The 24,401-nt window shown below is 42.9% G+C and overlaps 1 protein-coding gene across 3 annotated transcripts in view; it reads left to right on the top strand.

The window, feature by feature from the left end:
• Positions 1 to 22,236, top strand: part of beat-VI (Immunoglobulin domain-containing protein beaten path VI) — a 62,420-nt gene extending 40,184 nt beyond the window's left edge. For 2 of the 3 annotated variants that reach the window (XM_089258255.1, XM_018113689.3), the window contains 5 exons: positions 9,071 to 9,213; positions 10,400 to 10,491; positions 10,795 to 10,905; positions 20,171 to 20,440; positions 20,505 to 22,236. In XM_089258255.1, coding sequence (XP_089114381.1) covers positions 9,084 to 9,213; positions 10,400 to 10,491; positions 10,795 to 10,905; positions 20,171 to 20,440; positions 20,505 to 20,882 — 981 coding nt within the window. In that variant the 5' untranslated portion in view covers positions 9,071 to 9,083 and the 3' untranslated portion in view covers positions 20,883 to 22,236. The remainder of the gene's footprint in view (positions 1 to 9,070; positions 9,214 to 10,399; positions 10,492 to 10,794; positions 10,906 to 20,170; positions 20,441 to 20,504) is intronic. The other variant, XM_018113690.3, reaches the window with a different exon arrangement.
• Positions 22,237 to 24,401: the final 2,165 nt, after the last annotated feature.

Raw genomic sequence — 24,401 nt, 5'->3', positions numbered from 1 at the left:
TGCCATTGGCTTGCAAAGTTTTAATGGCGCATTATTTCTTGCTATAAATTATAACAAAGACGGCGCATAAAAAGCGTTAACATTAAGCCAAGTTAAGAGCTGCCGCCGCCGTCGACGTCGCCGTCGCTGCCGCCGCCTCGACAATTTTAATCACCTGATATGCCAAATGAGTCAGCAACAACAACAACAACAATTAGCGCAGCGCATTGCAAACTTATTCCAATAAGAAAGCTTGGGCAGAAGCTGAGCGTTGCTGCACTTCGGGCCATTAATGAGGCTCAGGCCATTTGTGTCTCAATGTCTCCGCCCACGGTCACAGAATGAAGAGATTTTCGGCGACACACAGCCTTAAAAATGTGCTTGGCCTGAGCTGAAAAAACAACAAATAAGCCCAAAAATAATAATAATAATAAAAAAAAAGCACACGAAAGAGACAGAGATGAGAAAATGGCAACCAGAAGTTTCAAATGGCACTTTATCTTGCGGTTGATGCTGCGCCTGTGAGGCTGCTGCACTTTATTTACTGCACCGCTTGGAACAACCGCAGCAACAACACGGGCAACAACAGCAGCGCGGCTAAGAAGAAGAATTGCAATGACGGCAACGATGCCAGCGACTTGTCAGTGAATTTATGTGGCAAACTATGAGCAAAATAAGCAGCGCCCAAAAGTTATGAGTTTCGTGTCATAAAATGCCATAGCTACGGCTACAGCGCAGCAAAGGAGCTGCCACCTGCAAGGGCCACGCGAGTGTGTGTGTGTGTGTGTGTGTGGGTGTGTGCCATGCTGTTTATGCAAAAAGCTCATTTCACGCTTCCGCTTCCGTTTTCTATTATGCCCGAGCACAAACAGCGGCAGAAAAACAAAATCATAAATTCGTAATAAAATAAATATGTATAATTTTATCCTTGTTAAAATGTATCCTTGTTGCCTTGGTCATGTAGCCGCCGCCGCCGCCGCCGCCGCAGAAGTTTCGCTTTAATAAATATGCCAAATGCACAAACATAACTTTAATTCAAGTCGCCAGAGTAAGATCCCACTCATCGCAGTTCATAGCGTCTAAAAAAGAAGACTACCATTTCCCCACATGTATTTGTTAGCTCAACGATAAATTAGAGAAAATGAAATTAAGAGACGCGCTAATTAGCGCGAATATCGTCGACAAATTAAATTAAATGCAGCAGCAGTTGATGAGAGCCAGTCCTCACAGCAATGGAGATGGAGAATTGCGAAAGAACTGAGATTTTGAAAGTGAATTAGCTGGCGAGTGGGGGAGCCGTCTAGTAGCTGCAGTTGCTGCTAACTATTCAGAAACTCTGCATGTCACGCCAGCGACAGCAAAGACAAACATTAACCCCAAAATGGCAAGGGCACGCTTCAATCTCAGTCAACATTGTTGTTATTGTTGGCGTCGCCTTTGTTTTCGTTGTGGCTGTTACCACGCATCGTGTCGCCAACAATGTGGCAACATAAAACTATTACCACGACGACATGAACACAACTCCTAATTACCCAGGGATTTGCATTTGTCTTGCGGCATGCACAAATACCCACGCAACACACATGCCTATGTGTGTGTGTGTGTGTGTGTGTGTGTGAGCGTGTGTTAAGAATATACGATGGCTTCCAAAGCGTCGCATGGCACGTTGGCATCATAAACGACTCTTATCTGCTGTGCCCTTTTCTAGGCCAGGCTCATATATTTGGCCACGCCCAACGCTTGTCTGCCTCCTGCCATTCACGTTTTTCTTTCTTTTTCGCCCGCTCTCTCTCTCTCTCACTCTCGCTGCTGCGACTTCTTTCATTTTATGGTTTGTCTTGGCGACGCGTCGCCATTTTCTTTTCAGTTCATTGCCGCCATCGCATTTCATCACTTGCCTATTCTAGGCACTGCTCCGGCTCCTCGGCTCTTACTATTAAGCCAAAATGTCATTAGCTTGTCTCGTTTATCTTTTAATGAGTGTAAAATAAAAATCGTTCGAGTGTATCTTAGACGGGGAAACATTGGCCTGTTAAGTCAGCAGCAAATTATCAGTATCTTTCTTCTTTTTTACTTTTTGGGCAATGTCTGCTGTTGTTGCTCTATCCACATGGGATCTGTGGCATGTTAAATAGCTGTAAGTGTATTGCCACAGTTTCAGAAAGAACATATTGTACAGCAGTTGCAAATTGATCCTTTGCAAGAAATGACAAAAGCTACTCAACTGGGCTGTAAGATTTCCATTTGTTTAATAATTTTATATTTAAATTGTCTTAGATAAACACAAATTCTATTCCATAGAATATTTTAATAATCTCTAATTGCCTTTTCCCCGCCTCATATGTAATGCGCACCCCATCATTCATTCAGGACAGCCCACAACTGCTTATCAATCATTGGCTACATCTTCTAATTCATGCACTACTCATCTAGTTGGCCTTTATCAATCTGCTGCGGCGCACCCACGCTATGCCACGTTTCTTCACATGGCGTGCGTATCTGTACAGATCGAGTATACGCACCGTCGCACGGCGAGTGTCCAGCAATATTTCAGTCACTTATTCCCTGGCGAGCTGGGCCCGCTCGACTCTCAGAATTCGTTTCGTTTTTTGCTTAAGCTGCCACTTAATCCAGTCGCCTGGCATCGAGGCACCCACTCAGCCCGGCAACATATCCTCTTGTGTGTTTGCGTGCTCGCCAGGGCACGCGCTTTATTCGAAGGAAGCTGCTCTTGCTGGATTGCTGTAAGCCCTTAATTAAATATTAAATACGCCTAATTGCGCATTTCATAACTCAGGCAACGGCAAATAATTAATTATTTAAGTTAAACTAAATTGAGCCAGTCACGACACACGCACAAACTTTGGGCCCTGCGGGCGATGTAAACAATTATTCCCAGAAACGAAAAAAAACTGCAACTTTTTCGGTTGGCACAAATGCCTTGCCGTTTGCTAGCTGTCTTTGAAAATATAAAGCCACATATTAATAACCGCGAGGCTGCAAAGCAACGTAGACAGCCAGGTAAAAGAAAATTCCAAGATTCTTAAATGTTCGTTCGAGTTAAGCTGCATTTGACGTGAGGACCAAAAGAGACTCTGCACAGAGTGTAACGGTAATTGTGCAATTGCCAATGCTGGCAGGATTCGCAGTGCTCGCTCGTTTTGCTCTAGATTCAAATTTCAGATAATTTGAGAAACGGCCATGATTAGCTCGCTGCTCGCTGTGGCACACGCCGGCAGCACAGCTTAAATCATTGAAATTAGAGCCGAGAAATCACAACACCGCCGTCCATTGTTCAGCCACAATTTGCACAACTTTTCAGTGGTTAGAAAACTTTCACAAAACACACAAGCACACAAGCCCACAGACAGCAGGGGACGGACGGGAGGGGGCAGAGCAAGTTGCCCCAAAAACTATTTTCATAAATAGCAGTGGACAGCGCCAAATGCAAACAGTTCCCCGGCGTCGTCTGGGCTTCGTCATTGGCTTTTGGTCCGGCAGTCGTCGCGACGGACGGACGGAGGGACGGAGGGACGGGTGGACGGTTAGCTTGAATCCTTTAAGTTTCTTTTGTTCAAAACGTACTAATGCCCGTTTTTCACTGTGTGATTTATCGGTTTCGAGGTTCACAGTTCGAGTTGCAAATGCATTTTCCGTGTTTGCCTCAGCCAAGCCTCAAGCCGTGCAGACAGCGGACGGCAAGCGGGCGGACGGCGGACATTGGACGTTGGACTTTGGCATTGCCAGCCACTAACTAATACAAACTTCAAATGGCTTACGTCCCATTCCCGGACATTCCCCGCTCTTCTGTTGCCTCTATCTTTTGCTCTCCCATTCTCTCCGGTTCGTATCTCTGCGTGGGTTTTGTAAACTTTTTGGCTTTCAAAATGTCAACTCATTTGAGCCCCTTTTTTTCACTACCCTTCCTCTGTTATAATAACTTTGCGGCAAACTTTGCAATACAATGAGCAGCATTTTTCTTTATCTACTTGAGTATACAACCGTCTGTACTTCACGATTCATTGCATTAACTATCTCAATCATTTACCATAATGCACTTTTCCTGCACTGCTGGCAAAAATTTTAAGGAGCATTCACAGTCTTTGCACTTGAACGGCTAATCTGTTTTCATAGGGGGATAGATAAATATTGTATTACTCCCAGTTTGTCTAGAACTCATAAATTTTAGAACTTGTATAGAAACTCTGTCGAAATCAATCGACCTTAGCCATGATGCTGATTAAATATATATCATATCTGTATTTTTAGCTTAAATCAATATATTTTTTAGTTTTTCTGACTCGAGGTTTGTCAATATGTATTCTGTTTTAAACGGAATAAATATAAATATTAGCTATATGGTATATTTAGAAAATGGGAGTATATTCAATTTACATATTGAATGCAACGTTGAGGTCTGAGATCTGTATGCACAACGGAGCATTGGCTACTAGCAGCGGATAATCATTAGGGCTAACCAAATTTTGACCACTTCCGTCCGCCTTGAGCGCATGCACTCTGAGCAATAACTCGACAGCACAAGAAAGGGCTCCAAGTGCAAATGGCAAACCGCGTTTAGCACTTGATTAAATATTGAACAAGTGGCAGAGGTGAGTGGGCAGGGATCGAGCACTTTGTGATGGATGGCGAATAACTTATTAAGTCTGTCATGCCACAATTTGAGATCCGATTGTGGTTATGCTCGCTGGCCAAGTCAAGTTATGACCTGCACTCAACACTGGCACACAGAGAACTAAAAAAGGGAGTGAACGAACCGAAATCAATGTCCTACCAGGAAGTGCCTTGGCAATTTGCAATCCTTTGTATCATTACACAATGCTTCCGCAGGGCCCCGGTGACTGTCGCCTGCAGCGTCACGCTGCTGCAATCAAAGCGCTCTGAATCAGCAGCACCAGCACCAGCAACAGGAGCAACCGACGCATTAATCCTTCATTGGCAATCAGGCATCTTGCCTTTGCCTCGCCTGAAACCTGTGATGAACTCTCTGCCCCAGAAACGGAAGTTGTAAAAACGCCAACGCCGCACAAAGCAAACATAGACGAAGAATTTTCGGTGTCTGCTGCTGGTTGCCTTTGTTCTGGAGTACTTCTGATGCTTGGCTAACCAGCGGCATGGAACCGATTATAGTATTCCGTATTTGGATTGGAATTTGCCTGGGGACATTCGTCAAACGACGCAGCAGCCGCAGCAATTGTTTCGCCAAGTTTCCCTTTTGCGCTTTGTTCATTACGCGTCGTCTTCATTCGCCTTTTCCCATTCTTTGCGCAGCCATTGTGCTGAGGCAGAGCATAAACACTGATTGATTGATTAGAGGCCGGGCTTCAAAGTCCTGGTCCTTGGAGCTGCAACACGAATCGCTGGCGATATCGTGTATGCGGCAGACACTGGGCAATAAACCTAATGAGAGGCCCTTGAGCAAGTGTCGCATCAATCAAATGCGTATTTAGCGCTTTATATAAGTATTTGTTTTCTATATATATATGCATATATATGTAGGTATGTATGTATGTATCTCAATATGATGGCAACGATTTCTCTTGACTTGCGATGATTGTTTTCGTGGAGATGTGTGCGCTCATCCGACAGCTGGCGATTAACAAATGAATGAATACATGTAAGTGAATGATGGCCCTCCTGCCACTGCGGCACTCTGCCACTCTGCCACTCTTCCACCCGAGGCACCCGAGGCACGCCTGCCTGAACACTTTAAGTGGCACTCTGAGCCAGCGGATCAAGTTGCCGTTATTAAAGTTCACCTGAAGCGGCTAAGCCAGCCAGTTTCTGTTGATATCGGCGATACCTATCTGCAAATTGGCTACGTGGCAGGCTCAAATGGCACAGATTGGCATTAAATAAACTGGAACTGAAATCAATAGTCGTCTCAATCGCAATGGAGACCAATGGAGAGCAACTCCCGCTAGTGCTGCAGCATCTCTGCTGGGTCAGCATTGTTGCACGTCATGCCTTCCGTCATGGACACCGGTCAATGTACACTTTACTCCGCCAGAGCCAACTGTGAATTGACACTCGTTCTCTCTGTGTCTCTCCATCTCTCACTCTCTTTCTCTTTCTTCCTCTCTGTCCGTTTATGTAGCTCCTGCTCGCTTCGTATCTGCACCTTTGTCATTCTATGCCACAAAAGAAAATAATTTCATCAAGTGACTTTGCAGCTGTCCACGTAGTATATGTACAGACACCATATCATATAGACTCGGGCCGATGGCACTGCTGACACATCCTGTTGTATCTCATGCTCATCTCACTTATCTCCGGCTCCCTCTCCAGCCTCCTCTGTCTCTCCATTCGACCTTGTTGCAAAGTGCTCATTATCGGCTGAAATGCTGTCAATCACGGGATTTCGTTTGTTTTGTTCTGATTTGACTTTCAATTGAATTTCGAATTTGAATATCCGAAAGTAGGCTACGCCCTCCTACGGCCCTTACGCCCCCTAGCATCGTCTGCTCTAGCGTTAAGCTTCACGCAGCTTCCAAGGCTAAGCGTTTATGATGAGTTCGCGCTTATTGGTAAAATGCAAACTTTATACATAAAAAATTAATTTGATTATTTTTCCGGGTATATCGCCGGCGTGCTTAGACTTGCGTTAATGATGCCATAATCAACTGTTTTATTACAGTTTAAAAAAAGTTAAGCTCTTACACACACACACAACAGGCGCATAGCTTTTATTGGGCTTGGCTGTAACTTTTTAATTATATCTCCGGCATTTTGGCATTAGAATTCGTTTCGGCTTACCGAGCGTGAGTGGAGAAAATGATATTTAAATAGAATAAAATCAAGATTTATTGCACTATTAAGTGTTGAAACGTTTTTTTATGTCCCATATCCATAAAAATCAAGAAAAATGATAATAAAGTCCTGAGCATATAAGAACAGCGGAGACACAATATTACATCAATTAAATTGGTATTTGACTCCACTCGAGGGGCGCCTAACATACTTACATTGTTCTTTAAGTCGTTCGTAAAGTTTAATCACTGAGAGTTTTGTTTTCCATATTCCACAGTTGTGAGTTTACATAATATTTAAAATTGAATCAACAAGCCCCGCTTAAATACATTTCGGAAGTAGCTTTCCATTAGTGGTAACGAGTTTATATTGACTTACAATTTTCGAAATATGTAAAACAAATATTTTCAATTAATTTGAAACGATATGAGCAAATTCCTTGGCCCAAAGTGAACACGCCCACTAAATGGTTCGCAGAGTTATAGCTTACATAGAGGGCTCGAGGGCGCTTTACTCAGCTGGTCATCACACACTGCAATGGTGAAGTTTATGATTGCGATCGAAAATTTTAATTAAAATCATAATGAAATAATTGAGAATTTGTTGTTATAAAATTTATGCGTAATGAAAATTTTGGCAATTTCCCATGGCATGCGCAATAACAATAGCAGCAGCAGCAACAGCAACAGCAGAATCGACCAACAATAACAATCAAGCTTCCATACACAACGTTAGCCGAGTGGGATGAGGTCACGGTCATGGCAACCACAAGGAATTTGCATCTGTAGTGGTCCATCAAAAACGAAGAGCCACTGCCAGAATGCCGGGAGGGAGGCAGAGTGGCGTGCCAGGGACTCACGGCCGTAAAACAAAGACATTACAGTTGAAATGATGACCCGGACTTAATCGACTTGCCAACAATAATATTTAAATTTAATTTAAATGCTCACATGAGAGCTGGCAGGCAGCAAGGAGCACGCCTGCAAACAAATCGAAGGACACGCATCCCAATCTGCTGGACAATTTGCAAAACGATATGCTTGAAACCGAAAATGTCTGAAAGGTTTCTCGGCAACTCGAAGGGTTTTGCTATGAGCTCACAGCTCTCAGCTAGCTGGGTAAACGGCATCATTGTTGTATTTGGTTTTTGTATATTTGCGGCGAAGGGACAATAACTTGAAGTCTTTCGCTTAAAAGCACAAAGTGATTGTAGTGTTAGTTGGCGAACGACTCGACCCGATTCCAGTCTAATGACAATTTACGCAAAACTCTCTGTGTATCCGTGTGTTGCTGTGTATTTTGGTTATTTGTATTTTGTGTGTGTGCGTGTGTGTGTGTTTGTTTCTTTTTCATTTTTGAAATGGTTTCTAAGCTGCTGAGAGAGCTTTATGTTTATGTGTTGCTTAGTGGAATTGCCACAGAGCTAAATTATTGAGAGCCCTAGAGCCGTGCTTAAGTACTTAGCTCGCCCTGAGTTAATGCCTTAATGTTATTATCAATTTTTGTTCCTTGGCGATTTGGCACATTTGGTAAGTTTCGACCATTAGCTATTGTTTTTGTGGCCACGACTGCAAAACAAAGTTGCTCGAATTCATGTTGTTCTCTTTGTTGCGATTGCGGTCTAATTGATACAAGAAAACACCAGCAACAAGAGCTACAAAGCCAGCAACAGCAGCAACAGCAGCAACAACAACAATAGCAACAATGAAAACGAAGTCATCAGCAAAGTTCCAACTGCAGCCAGCAGGAGCTGACAATTGTTTTCAATGCTGTGGTCAGCTTTCTGAGCATATGTCTGCATGTCCATCAGTCTGTCCATTCGGCTGCCAATGGCACACTCACCCAGAGGGGAGAAGCAAGCACACAGCACACTCACTCACTTTCAATCTATTTCAAATGTCAGAGACCGTTTGCTGCTTCTCGTCAATCACATAGTATATCGAGCTGCAACTGCAGCACACTGCGTCTGGGCAATGGCAGCGCCAACGTGAGTTTGGGTTGCAAAGGCTTTTCGTTTTTTTTTTGTTTTGTGTGTTGTTCAGCTTTTAAGTTTTAAGCACGTCGGCACTGCTGAAACTTGTGCACGCGTGTCATTTAAATTCCTTACAAAGTTGTCAAACTGACAAAGGATGGGCGTTACGCGACTACGGAACTGCAGCAGCAGCGGCAGCTACAATTTATACGCCGCTGCAACTTTGGAGAGCAGCGTGGCCAGTTATCAATAAGCATGGGCGCATCCATTCAAATATGATTACATCCATCCAACTTGCAACTTTTACTCACTCATAGAAGCTCTTTCTTTACGCTCTCCGACTCGTTGCAGCTCAGCTCGAAAAATGCACAGACACGTCGGAGTGGGAGGAAGTTCTAGAATGCCCAGACCGAGGCAGGGCTGGCCCGCTCTGCATGCCGTTTTCAATATGCTGGCTCTGAGCTGCATTATAATCTCCGATTTATTGCTGAACGGTAAGTATGATTACATCAGTAAGTGCGGCTTATGTGTTATATAAGCGTAAACGGGTTAAGCTCAATTTGTATGTATCCAACTGTCTGCCCCGCTGTCCGTCCCTCCACGGTGCATGTTTACGCTTTCCATTAAATATTTATTATGCCAACTGCGTGCACAAATGTGGTTAAAATTGATTATTCAATTTAACGAATGACTGTTAATATTATGCATTGCAGTCAACTCCCACACACACACACTCACACTCTACTGTATGCAGTGAGTTTATTAAATATTACGTAAAATTTTTGAACTCATCCATCCAACCCATATGATGAATATGGTTCAATTAAAGTTTTCATAGCTCGGCTGACCACAAGCCGGCCAACCAATTGGCCAGCTTGATATGTGATAAGAAGGGCTTAGCTACATTTCAAGAGTTATATAACTTTCAATTAGTCAGGCGCTGTCGCAGATAGACGCTCATTAATAACATTATTGATTTATAAGTACTTGAAAACAGATTCGTGTTTTAATAAACATTATTTATGTAAGACACTTCACGGCATTGAAGAGTTCATTAAATTGAAATTAAGATTTCATGCATATCACTGCTTGCCAATTAAGGCCCAGATTCGTATGCGAAATTCAAGAATATTTATTATTTTTGCAATATTTACATTTGATTTCCCTCTGGCTATGTTGGTTGGTTGCGTTTTAATGCCGAGCCGTTTACTATATTAGGTTACATTACTCATACGCCACGTGATTGTTCGTATGTGCGCTGTTAATGATTTAACAGAGCCTGCGCCACATTTTCCAATTAAAGCAAAACGCAAAAGTAAATGAGAATGGGAATGAAAAGAAAATAAATCACATTAAATTCAAGCCGAACAGCGGCTCTACATACATTGTCATAAATTAACCTGTAAACGGATCCGACTGCAGACACCCACAATTCCAGCAGCACACGCATCCGATCCCTGAAAGCACGTAATTAAGTTTTTACGCCGTGACGTAATCGAATTTAAGGCATAGGCGATGGGCTCCATGCACGAGTCCAATGGACTGCAATGGCCGTATGCTCCATCTCAGTGCATTGCACTCGAACACTTAAGTGTATCGCAACGAGAGCAGGAATGCCCCATAAGCTGATTACAACGCCCCACTGAACGTTTCTTTCTCTTTCTTCACTCACTTGCATAGTTCATGGACTGAAGGATCTGAAGATATTTGTGCCGGAAGCCGTCATCATGGGCAACGCAGCAACATTGTCCTGCCAATACGATTTGGAAAAGGTAAGTGAGACTTCTACGGGGACTCCTACTACGGACTGACACCTGCAATGGCAATGGGCACAGGAACTTGCATGGGAACGGGAACGGAAATGGAACGGAATGGAATGGAGAACGGAGACAGCATTGTTGACGGCAATTGCTTGCTTAATTATTATAATTATTAGCACTTTGTCTTCGCAGTCGTAGTTCTCGTTCTCATTCTTGTTCTTGTGCTCGTTGGCCTTGTCGAGGACATATTGTTCTTCATCTGTTAGCTCCTGCTATGCACTCACAGCTTTCATTAACGCTCTTTCTTCCTTTCAGGCGGCGCTCTACTCCGTGCGCTGGTACTTTGGCCAAGAGGAGTTCTATCGCTACGTGCCCCGCGAGCCCACGCCCACATTTGTCTTTCCCGTTGCTGGCATTAATGTTGACGTAAGTGAAACACAGTGCACGATCACAGATCTATCCACTATATATGGCAATGGCTATAACATTTATTGTGGCTGCTGTTCGTATTAGATCCTATTCTCCTCTTTGAAATATAGTCAATTAAGCGAACAAATCAGAAAAAATGTCGAGCTCCAGGAGCTGCGCATGTGTCGCGTTCGCTCTATCGAAGCTTTCATTTTAACAAATGGAAATGCGAAAACATTCAAATATTGTGTAAATATTTATTTAAATGCGGACAATGGCGACTGGGCGCCAAATGCAGCCAGCGGCAACAACAATACCAATAACAGCAGCCAGGCAGCCAGGCAGCCAGCTAGCCAGCCAGCAGCTTCTAAATCTGCGCCACTCTGTCTCTTTTTTATTATGTACCTTCCCTCTCGCTCTCTCTCTATCTCACTCTCGCACTCTCTCCGTTTCTCTTGACCATGCTAACTGGCAGTTATGCACGGTTTTTATTTAAAATTTATTTTGCTGTGTCGCGCTTCAGTTTGTGTATTCCAGAATGTGTGAGTGTATGTGTGTGTATGTGTCGTCCACAATTTGAAAAGTGCGAATACAACTAACTGAAATATTGCGCAATGTGCAAAATAGTTTATGGTGCGAATAGAAACAACTAAAGCAGCGCCACCTCTCGCTGAATACGTTTTCGCATTCATGTTTGTATTTATACCCTGCACAATGTGCCCACAACAGGTATATTAGTTCCTTACATAAATATATACATACAAATAAATATATACCTAATTGCATATTATTGCTTAAAATTACCTAGATAAATAAATTAATATTTTAATAATTGCCGATTGAAATTAACAATAGTAAAAAGTAGGGTAACCCTTCGTCGATCATTTCATCAGTGCAGGAGCCTGCATCCTTGTCGGCATTCGCTTTGTGCTGCGCTCATTAATAAAAACAACAGCCGCAAAGTACGCAATAAATTCCTGCTCGAGTGCAAAGCGACAAAAATTTTTCGGACAGCATTTAAAATGCTGCTCAGACCCAAAAAACAAAAAAAACAAAAAAATTAAATAAAATACAATTATTTATATATATATTTTCTAAAGAACACGTTTGTCCCGTTGAAGTTGCACACGACGGAAGCTAAATTAAAAGAGAAATGCTTGACTTAGCTCGACCCGTTTAATTCCAACGCTACGATTACGCGCTTAGTTAGACCTGTAAAATTTATAGTGATTCGCCAGACCATATATATATATATATACATCTATATACCTCAGAGCACCCTACGCTATGTTGCACTTGCTTGGGAAACAAATCGCTTGTCATATAATCATAAATAAACCAAATTGAATTCGCCATGAACAATAAATAAATTTATCTTTTTTTCTGATTTTTTTACAATTTTTGTGTACACGAAATATAAATTGAAAACTCATTCGCCCGCATATAAAATTTCCAAACTCATTTACCAGCACACCATGAAACATTTTTCAAATTCGCAAGTGCCCAAACTTAAATAATCATAAATAATGGCAGCGCGCGAAGGGCGATCGATGGAGTGCTGTTTGGTTGGCTTTAGCTTCCATATTGTATGGCGAAACAAAGCGAACTGTGCGCTAATAAAAATAATTTGCATTTGCGTTCTGAGCGTCATATTCTATCTCTGACTGCCGTTTCCCCCCATTATATTTGTATATGTATAGCTTTCCGTTCGGGCTTGGGCCCCCGAAGAGGAGGAGGAGGCAGGCCACATCAATCAGCGGTAGTAGCAATCGGACTTGATTAATTTGTCCTGATTGTGTCTTTAATTTGCACTCTCCATGTGGTGGGTGGCTGGGCGGACAAAGAGAGGCAACGTGGAGAGACGTGAAAAAAATAGAACGAGAGGAGAGGAGAGGAGTGAGAGAAAGGAAAAGCTCAATGAATGCGAGAGAAGTCCGTTGAAACGTTAATTTGCCACTAATTGGCATTCAAAAGCATTTTCGCACTAATTAAATATTTCGATTACGGTTGTCTATAGCTGCATTGGGAGGGAGGGCTTTCCATGTTGATTATTTTGCTCAATACTTTTTATGGCATGGCTTATTTAGGCACTGGATTGGAAACTATTCAAAAGCACTCCTACATTGGCATTGGAATCAATTCGCAATTTGTGCGCCTACTCAGGCTGCGCGCAGTACAAGTGGCATTAAGTACAAAACTAAATTTTATTCATGCAAATTCGCCTCTCTCTCTCTCTCTCTCTCACACTCTCTCTCACGTGGTCACTGCCCCTCCCTCGCTCTCTTTCTGTGTTTGAAACAAGCAAACTACTTGAGTGCAGTGAGTTATGAACCGCAAAAGGTGAAAAGCCACAGAGAGAAAAGGGAGAGAGAGAGAGAGCGGGAGAGTGAGAGAGACAGTTATAGTCCATTGGTTAATGCAACTGATTTAGCAAGCAAGCCCGCTTTGCAATTAAGTTTGAAGGCTATTCGCAGCTTTGCTCCAGCAGATGTTGGTCATGCTGAAAGGCAGCTTTTGCGAGTGAGCGGAAAGGAAAAAATAAAACAAATACAGAACAGAGAAAAGAAAATGTTCCACATCCCAAGGCAACGAATCGAAATGAAGCGCCACGTTTTCTAATTTACATTGATAGCTGCTGCTGCTGCTGCTGCTAACGAAGGCAGAATTCAAAGGCCATCTAGAGCCACAAATGCAAATTGAAATGGAATTTTTAAGTTATGCCAAGGCAAACACCAAACACACACACACACACTTGCTGTGCGGGGTAACGAAGACAAGTCGAGATAGAGAGTGTAGAGTGTAGAGAGCTGCTGGCGAAATGATGGCAAGTACCGTAATTGAGATTAAAACATTATAACTTGACTTGTTTTACTTTTCCTAAATCATTTCAAGCAGCTAAACACGCCTAATGAGAAAAGTTCAGCCCGCGCCTATTATGATTATGCACATGCATAAATATTAGTGGGTGTGCCATATATATCTCCAAGTGTGTGTGTGTGTGCGTGCGTGTGTGGGTGTGCTTTGGTGGGCGAATCATATAAAAAGGTGGGCGTGCATTCAGACTCTCGGCCGCACTCGGGACAGCACTTCAATTGCAGCTGCTTCAGCTACTGCAATTGCAGCTGTGCCTGACATGCCATGCACTTGTGGGTGTGCGCAGGGGTATGGATGCCACATGGCTAGCCGGCCGACCAACCGACCGACAGACAGACATTCCGACCGACCGACCAAGAGCTCTCCTGTCGCCCACTTGAGCGTTATTGGAATGTAAATGTATGCAGATCAGGAACAGGGCACGGGGTTAACTGCAAGGCGCACCGCGAATTTACCCTCCACGACGCGTCACGAGACTTCAAAACTCATTCAACATAGAAATGTACCTTGCAGCAGCGCACGGCACACGGCACACGGCAAAGTGCAAAGGGCACACGTCACATGTCAGTCGCGATAAAAACAACAACAACAGCGATGTTAACAGCTCTGCGACTGTACAAAAAGGGGCATAATAATCATCATGTTAAATGTAATTAAATTTGTAATTTAGAGACAGCGTCAGGCACGCTGGCAATCTTCAATTAAAAGCCACAATTACCATGGCCACCAGCTGAGCCGAGCTGGCGACTGCGCCGACGGAGGCGCCAACAGGAATAGGATATGCCAAGTGCTCAAAACTTTTGCGGCTTATTCATTGTCTGCAACAATAAAAAGAAGACAAAAATCCAAGCCTCGCCGCTGAATGGCCGGGACTGTGCTGGGGCTTGGGCCTGGTCCTCGCACTCATGCTGGTCTGCCCAAAAATGTGTGCCCTGCAAAGTTTTTGCTCACTGTCAACACGGAAGGAATTATTCCGCATTAAGTTTGCGGTAATGGCAGCGTCGGTCACACACCGCGGAGTGTCCTATCTCTCTCTCTCACTCACTCTCACGCTCTCTCTCTAGTGGCCCGGCCGGGCATTGTTGTTATTGCTGGCGTTTGCTTTTAACATTGTTAATAACCCGACACGCCTCCGCCGCGCATTTATGCACAGCAATGTGCCCTTAAAATTAATGCACTCTCCAGTTGGCGCTTGCCGCTTGCAAGAACCAGAAGACTCAGACGGCAACAGAAGTGGCCAAAAACTTTGCGCCTGGCAGGGCCCAGAGCAGACCTCCTGCTGCCGCAGGAGCCATTTGACTTGCTTCAGAAGCTCAGGCAACTCAGTGTCTGCTGCTCTCCTCTCTCTGTCTGTCTCTCTTTCTCTCTGTCTCTCTGGCTGTTGTTAATTAGATGCACGCCGAGTGGGCGAGTCAGTGCTCGTTCTTGTTGGCCTTCTAAGTCGCGAAAGTTTAATTGAGCACTGCATGGGGTGTGATATATGCTTCTAATTATGATTTTTTATCATGGTCGACTAAGCAGCTTCAGAATTGCAAATTAATTGCAAGTCCTTCACGTGCGAAATAGTTTTGTTTAGAAATTTGAGATTCGCAATAGTTATCAATAATTATCAAAGTGCATTTGCAAAATGGGAGCAGCCCAACTTTGAGTGAAGGCTGAATAATTTATATGTATTTAGCCATAACGAATAATCCGCTTTGGCTGTGTAAAAAGCAATTAAATATATGATTTATATGTGTCCAGTAGCCGAGTCTAAGTGCTTTATTAAAAATAATTACTAAGCTCTGCCGCACAATTAGACAGTCCATACATACATAAAAGAATAATTGCATAATTTAGTTAAGGCCATAAGAGCATTTCGATTTGCTTTTGTTTGTATTCGGTTTGCATATCAATTTTCATTACTGACCCAATCGACTGACAAATTCCATTCAAATATAAGCATAGCTCATATCATTCTTTCGTCGTTAGAGCAAGTAAGTTTCTCATTGGAATTTATTTTGGCAATTCTTTGACAACTAATAACTGTAATATCTTATGATTTGGCTGGCATTTGATTAGGATGCTTGCAGGGCTGCTAAGTGCTCTTTGTGAAATGAAAATGCTTGGCTGGCGACTTACCAGAGGGAATGCTGCTCGCATGCCGCACACTTTATGCTGCAGATAAATTTGTTGCAGTTGCTGGCCTTGGCCAAAACGTTTGACAAATGGCCACAAATGAACATAATAAATAAAAATGGGAATTGCGAAATGCAAAGCGTACTCAAGACAGGCAGGCCAGCACGTGGCTATACGAAATGTATGTATATATGAATATACACATATATGTAGATATATGCTGGTAACTAGCTGGCGTGTCTGTCCATGTGATATTGTCCATATCCCAGATCCCCGCCAGTCTCTGGCACGGCATTCACATGTCCTCAACAATGAGCACAATAAAAAGCAATGCATTTTCCAAACACCAAAAATTGTTTACAGCAGCGACAACAACAACAGCAGCAGCAACAACAACCGCAACAAATAGAAGAAGAACAACCGCACCGGAAACATCTCATTCACTAAATTTGTGGTCGGTTTTTGCCTGGCGCACTGCGTACTGCGCTCAGCGCTCAGCGCTCCTCAGTGTTCAGTGTTAGGCAGTCGAACTTCTGAAATGCCAACGGGCAACTGTAGGCACGAACGGCGCGTGGTGGGGATGGCAGTGGGGGAAATGAGGTGGCCCTGGAGGAGGCTGAGAGGAAGCGGGAATGGAAGCGGGAACGGGCCGCCAACGCTAGCGCCGTTAGTTCCAACAGAGCTGGAGGCAACGGAAATTCGGAATGACATAATACGTGCCCATGTGTGTGCCAGTGTGTGCAAGTGTGTGTGTGCGTGTGTGTATGTCTGTGTGTGTGCGCGCAGAGTGTGTGGCTGGCTGACTACCGCGACTTGAGTTGATACAGCAATAATTCATAAAGTGTTGCATGCAAACGAGGCTGCAGCTGAGCCACACACACAAAATGTCTATGTATGCATATGATTGTGTGTGCATATATGTGTGTGCGTCTGTGTGTGTTGTGCATGCGACAGAGTTGGCAAAAATTAAAATTGCTGCACAACAAACAGCGGAAACTCAGCGAGGGGCCAACAAAAGCAATGAGAAACGCGGCTGCAGCTGCAAAAGTGCACACACACACAGACAAACGCACACAGACACACACGCACACAGAAGCCGTGGGCTAGATGGCCGGGAGGACCTGGCAATGCCCCCATTGCAATGCATTGTATTCTTACAACTCGACGTTGGCTGCTCAGCCGGCGAAGCGGTTTTGCAGTAAAGTTATTATTTCATAAAGCCAGAATTATTGAAACAATACTTTACTCTCACACTCGCTTGCACACACACACACATACACCACACTCATGCCGCACACACAGACGCACACATGTGAGTGTGCGCCTGTCATGTAAAATTGTGCTTTAGTAGCATAATTTTTTATGCAACAGAGTTGCAGCTGCGGCAACTAAGGCAATAAAAAATATAAATAGAAATTAAAAGCCAACAAATAAAATATAAATAAAAGCAGGAAAAGAACGCAACGACAAAACTTTTTCAGCGCGACAAAAGCAACTTGAGTTGAGTTGAGTTGAGTCGTTGACTAAAGTCGAGTCGAGTCGAGTCGAGCTAAGTTGCGATTCAATTTTCTAGCCTACGGCCAGGCGGGCAGAGCAGCAACATTTTCATATGAGTAACTAAAATGTGAATGTATGCCTGTCTCTCTCTCTCTCTCTCTCACACACACTCTCCCTCTCCCTCGCCCACTCTCCGTGTATCTCTCGACTGGGTATATAATTCTTCAAAATAGCAGACATTTGTGTTTGTTGGCGCGCTTCCTGGCACTGCCACTTCCGTTTCCGCCCGCCATGAAGCACAATAACAACAACAACAACAACAGAAACAAAGTCGCATGCAATTAAATAAATATGATAACAACGCGTGGCAGCCATCATTCCAGGCAACCGCTGAGAACAACAACGAGGATGACGTCAACGACAAATAGTTAAATAAATAAAAAGTTGAGAGAAAGACAATATTTAAATATTTATGCTCTTCATGCATGCATATACATACATACATACCTACATGCATATATTTGTATACAAATATTTATAAATGTGTATTTGATAACATAATTAACATCATTAAATGCTTTGAAAAAGTTAAGCAGTCGTAAATGCGGCAAATTGAAACTTATATAGGACGGGATAAACCACAAACATTTCGCAATGCTCATTGAGTAGACCGGAATGAAAGGAAAACATTTTTCATCGAGTCATATAATGTTTTGATGTTATTTATGCTTTACGCCATGCCAGCAGATAGCGCCATGAATAATGCATAATTATTCAAAGCGGCTAATCCTGTCCACGTTGAACATTGTAATCACTAGCCATCCAGCTGTGCAACAGGCACTCGTGACCCTCGCCAACTTCGACTGCAGCCATCCAACTGTGCAGACGAACTAAATTGTTGCACTCATAACTCGTCTGCCCGGATGCCAAATGCGGCCATTACTAAGCTACATTCTGTGGCATATCGCACATTTATTCATAGCTCACACATAGTAGCGAGTAAGCCAGCACATGCACATGCACAGGCACAGGCACATGCACACATGTGAAAAGCACCACAGAGGAGCAGCAACATATAGAAGCCTTATCAATACGTTTCACATTTGTTTTCATTTTACGATTGCGTAACGAGATCAACGTCGACAAATCGAAAAGCCACTAAAGCCACAGACCACAAGGGAGGGCTCAGCACTCACACACCCACACACCCACACACCATGCACCCAGCACCCATTATCCAGTAAAGAGTGGCCAGTGCCAAGAGCCGAGCACCAAGCGCCAAGCGCTGAGCAACGAGAGCCAACAGCCATGAGCCAATCCCAATTTGGCGAATAGAAGCCGCGAGCGACTAACCAGCTGAGCTCTTGGCTCCATGGCAATGGTTGCAGCGGTTGTATCGATGGTAATATATGAATGAACTAACGAGGCGAGTCGGGTTTGCCTGACTGGGAGATAGCCTGAGGGCCAAAGCTCTCTCTTGGCTGAGCTAAGCTCAACATGAAATGTAATCTAGCGCGAATATTTTACACTCATTTTATAAATGATCAAAAGTTATCGAATCAAAAATGGTTAACAAAAAATATCTATATATGTATATATATTGTATTTCAAAGATCCTATAATTTTTAGAATATAAATGCATCGACCTGAACATTGATGCTTAACAAATATATATATTAAGGAGATCAGCGCATTCTGCTTCTGCTTCTGACACACATTGGCTTATAGCCATTATACCTTTTTTAAGCATTTCCAATTGCTTTAGGGTATAAACAAGACAATGAAAAGGGATAACAGCACATGACCATGGAGCGAAAGCAACGGCAACTGCATAAAAAACTAGAAGAGCAATGCGCTAAAGTGTTGAAACAATCGTAAAAAGCTGTTTGGGGCGCGCATGGGGCAACAGCACAATGGCGAGCTGACTCAGGCTCCCAGGCTGGCAACTAAAAGTGCCAATAGCAGGTCTGGGGCAGGCCGCACCGGCTACACAGAGGATTAGTGCAGATGCAAATGAACAAAAAACATCTGCAGCATTGGGCGGCATATGCAAAACGTGAAAGGCTTTCCTGCACTTAAATGCAGGCTCCTCAAATCTGCAACACAGTGAACAACACACATGGTAATCGTGGCTGCTGGTGCTGCAACTCCTGCTGCTGATTTTGCTGCTGCTGCTCCTGTTGTGTGTTTAAAGTGGATTTTGAACAGCATACTCTGCTCGAATTGAGCCAAGTGGCCCAGCGGTTGCTGCCAATTATCACTGCGAGTTCACAATTTGCACAAATCTGACGACGATTGTACACTCTCTCCTACCTTCACGCCCTCTCTATGAGCAACACGAAGAAATGGAGCAGCCGAATTATTGCTTCTGTAGCTTTTGAATGCAATCAATCAGTATACAAGAAATTTAATTCATTTTTTTTTTTTTTTTTAAATGTTCACCCAGAAATCGTGTTAACTCAATTGCTAATTGATGTTAATCGAACTGTATTGATATATAAAACAAAAATCATGTAGGTTACGTATTCTAAGCAGCATGCTCAGCATGCTCCCATTGATAAAGGCGAATCAATACGAGTTTTCAATTTAAACTCTGTATTCTGCTGGCATCGCATGCTGATTAAGCGCAGTAGGCCGTGCTGGCAAAGAGTATAATAAACAAAATGGCCGGGCCACATGACGTCCTCAATTACGGGCTCTTGAACACAATTTTGCATTTTAATCCAATTGAATCAAGAAATGAAAGCGTGGAAATTGAATTTTTAAATAAAATGTGAATTCGCTCTCGTTGCAGCTAACCAATTCGGATGCAACGTCGGTCACCCTAAAGGGGGTCACACGGGATCTCACTGGCAGCTATCAGTGCGAGGTGTCGGAGGATGCGCCGCTCTTTCATACGGACATTCGCTCGGCGCACATGCAGGTGATTGAGCTGCCCAAAGACGATCCGGCCATGCAGGTGGACAAGAAGGTGATTGGCGTCAACGACAACTTCAAGGCCGTGTGCACGGTGGGGCCCTCCTATCCGCCGGCGAACATCACATGGTATATCAACGGACGCAAGGTGGGTAGCAATTACTTATGCACTTTTGGCCGCCAGGTGTTGATCAGTTAATGCCGTGCCGCAGGTATACAAAACGCCGCTGCAGCGCATCACGCAGGACGCATTCGAGGGCTCGACCACGTACTCCTCGCTAGAGATCTATCCACATAGCCAGGTGCTGCAGGGCTTTTTCCAGGCGATGCCCAAGTACCAGACCAGCATACTGCTGCTCTGCGAGGTCTCCATTCTGCATGTCTTCCACAAGAATGTTCAGCAACGCATTGGGCTCAGCATGGCGCCACCCACAACCATTTCACCTAATTTGCTGGGCCTCGAGGGCTCCAAGCGCTACGTCAATGGCGATCCGGACAATTCAGCACTCACTGGCGCAGCACAGTGCAGCTGCAGTGCCATTGGCGTGTTGACTCTGGCCGTGGCGACCCTGGTGGCGGCTCAGCTGTGACCGGAGCACAACAATGGATATGCCACATAAGCAAATGGTCGAACAGACACAATAATACCAGCAGAAGAAGCAACAACAGGCACAGGCTTTGAGTGGGCAGCCCGTGAAGTGTAATTAAAAAATAACAAATGCAAACAATGCACAAAAGTGCAGCAAAATTATAAAAAAAAAGCCAAAAAATACAAACAAATGAAAAAACAAGCAAAAAAAAAAATATAAAAAAAATAGAAAGGAATGGTTTTTGGAAAACGTTAACGGACTCCCGTTGTGAACGCGGCGCTGCATGTCCTTGTGGGTAACCCGTTCAATTTCAGTTGTTGTTGTTGTTAGTTTACGTTGAAAATTAATATATTTCACGCTGTTGCAGCAGAAATATTATGATTATGATTCCGATTCCGATTCAGGCCCACTCATTTTAAAGTAACTATTGAGAACGAATCAAATCTGAGCTGAAAACAAGAGATTACAAAATGCCCGCGGTTAATTACACACACAACAAATCAGCGAACAGCTACGAATTGTTTAAATAATTACTAAAAAACTAAAAAAAAAAAGAAAATAAATATACTTAATGCAGTCAGGGCGAAACGGCCTGCTGTGGGCGTGCCATGATGCCAGAAAGAGAGAGAAAGCGAAAATACAAATATAAATATAATAAAAATCAATAAACTAAATAAACAAATCCATGAATTTGAAAAAAAAAAAATGCAACACGCATTTGCAAAATAATTTACATTAAAAGTAACGAAAAAAAAGAGGAAAATAGTGAGGAAGCAGTAAAAAACATAAAAACAATTAATAACATAAGTCGAAAATAATTTAACATTAAGTACACCCTACCCTCCAACAACCGCAGCCTAGATACGTAAGCTATGTAAATATAATTTGTAAAAATTAAAAACAAACAAAGAATGCGAAAGTAAAAAACATAAACGCGATGAACGAGATGCAACAACAATACATAGATACATGCGAGATTGGATGGCACGTTAAATAAAACACTAAAATAAACAAACATTAATTAATGTTCGAATGGGAGTCTAATTATAACATAATAATAATAAAACAATAGTTATATGAAATTCGCGATGCGTAATGTGGATGTAAGTAAAGCCATTTTAATTGAATTTTCGCGTTGTGGTTCATTTGCGGGCTTTTTCATTTACCAATTTTTCAGTTGAGTTTTTCGATTGGTTTGCCGTTTTCCTGTTTGTTGTGAAGCATTCTTGTTAGCTGCAAAAGATGAACTCTATTTTACGCTACACTTAAATATATTTATATGAAAAATGTTTAGAATAATTGTACAACTTAAAAAGAAACCGTACTTATGTTAAGTGTTAGTCGAATAAAGAAATACAAATGAAAATAAAAATCAAATTTAAAACAGAGCAACATCTATAAATAGGATAAACTACAGGGGCTTATGCGCATTCAAAGAAAAGAAAAACAGAGTTTATGCATTACATGGAAATTCCTTAGAGTTCAGCAACTACTTTTCCAAGTAGCCTCGAGCCCTACCATGCATAAGCCTCGTCTAGGCTAAGCAGAATATTTAATATAAATCAAATCAAGCGACACACATCTGTGTGGGCTTCAACAGCAAAATCAAATGTCGAGCAAAAATGTTGAAATTAAAAAATAATTAAATGTAAAATCAAACTAAATTACAGGAAAACTAAAACAAAAACCAACAAATATTAAAAGATAAAGTTTAACGAAATAAGTAAAGAACAATGTTAAAACAAAAGTGAATACAAACCAAAAGGATATATTAAAGTAAACTGCATAACTATAATAAAATTTGTGAGTGGTAAGGATGAAAGAATAAAAATAATAATAAAACAAATTTGAAGCAAAATCAAAGCACGCCATAGAAGACAAAAACAAAAACGCCAAAGCGTACAGAACTTAGCTCAAAATTATTAATGATAATGTCAAAATTATATAATGAAATAAAGAAATAAAACCAAAAATATTTAATCGTCTTTTATTTAAATTAGTTTTAATTTACAAAATTTTACTTAAAGTGAATATCGAGAATCTTTCAAACAAATATTAATTATATTATTACATAATTAGCACAGAAAAGTAAGTATATCATAAACTAAACAAGTAAGTAACATATGAACTCGTTTAATATTATTCTCAACAAAGGATCAATTTGAAACAATTCCATACAACAAGTGCAGCGCAGTGAGCCCTTCATTGTGTTGTAAATAACTACAAGTCGTTCGAATCCACTCAATTAATTCCTGTTGTGCTTTAAGTGCCGGGGCAATTATGCCACAGGCTCAGTGCTGGGCATTAGTGCCATTTGTGTATCTCATTGCATAATTTGGGCTATGACCCAACTGCAAACACACTCACACACACACACACACAGAGTACGGGCGCACCTACACAGCCTTGTAGCTGATAGGTGGAGATAGCCGTGTTGTCGTAGCCAACACTTGCCTTTAAGTATGTGTAGGGCGTCTTCGCCAGGCAAGTGGCGAGAGCTTGGCAAACAGGCACCGGATAGCCTTTGCACAAATCAGCCCAAGCCGTTGCGAGGCCTTACATGTGCCGGCATGGCAGCGATGTGGGGCACTGCTGCGACATCCAGCATGTTTTGTAAATTAAGCAAACAAATTAAGTGCACTTGGCTCACGGGGCTCACATGCGGCGTTTTCTGTTGTGCTCCTTGTAAACACATTGTGATTGTAGCAAAGCCGTATATCAAAACACTCGCGCAGCACCGTAGTAGGGCTCTCTGTCGTCCTTGAGCAGCTCAGCCACCCGCAGCGACCAAGGACACTGGCAATGCTCCCAAAGCCCCGCCCAAGCCAGACCAGACCAGACCAGAGCAGGCCGGGCCAGACCATACGCACACGTTAGGGTTAGTTTGTCTTAATTAGCTGCTGCTGTGCCACATTCAGCCGACGCAACGGCAGCACAAAGTGCAACCCAAGTGTGCACGCGCATGTGCTATAGAGACGGCAGCTGCACCAACAGCAAACAACAACAGCCAGGCCCCTATCGCTTACCTGCCCATAATATTTACGACCCATTGGTTGCAGCTAAGACTCGGCCACTTTACCCATTACCCCCGCTACCTATTTCCCATTTCCCATCTCCCACTCCCAGCTTTCCCATAATTGTGCAGTCATTCTCTCATCGTGCTGCTTAAAGTTCATCTTGTACGCATATATAGCTGCGCTATCGACACGCACTTATACACACACACGCACGCACACACTTGGCGTATGCGTAACAGAAAATGAAAAAGCAAAATGTTGGCGCCTGCTGGAGCTATACAAAGGGATTAAAGAACGAGTGCCACAAGAATGCCTCCCAAACTTAAGCTCTAAACGACACGCTGTGAATTCTGTAAAAACTTTTCTGACACAGCGAAAATTTGAATCAAGGGTCGCTCGTGGCAACAGCGCCGCAGCTATTCACATACGCAATAAGACTTTTAAAGAGGGCTTTAAGAACCAACAGCAGAATATTGTTTTGAGCAACTCAAGTGCTTTCTAT

Source organism: Drosophila navojoa, chromosome 2 (genome assembly GCF_054131105.1).
Source record: "Drosophila navojoa isolate 15081-1374.11 chromosome 2, UAZ_NAV_1.0, whole genome shotgun sequence".
Classification (NCBI taxonomy): domain Eukaryota; kingdom Metazoa; phylum Arthropoda; class Insecta; order Diptera; family Drosophilidae; genus Drosophila; species Drosophila navojoa.
Note: the sequence above shows the minus strand (reverse complement) of the source record. Positions and strands in the feature narration are given on the sequence as shown.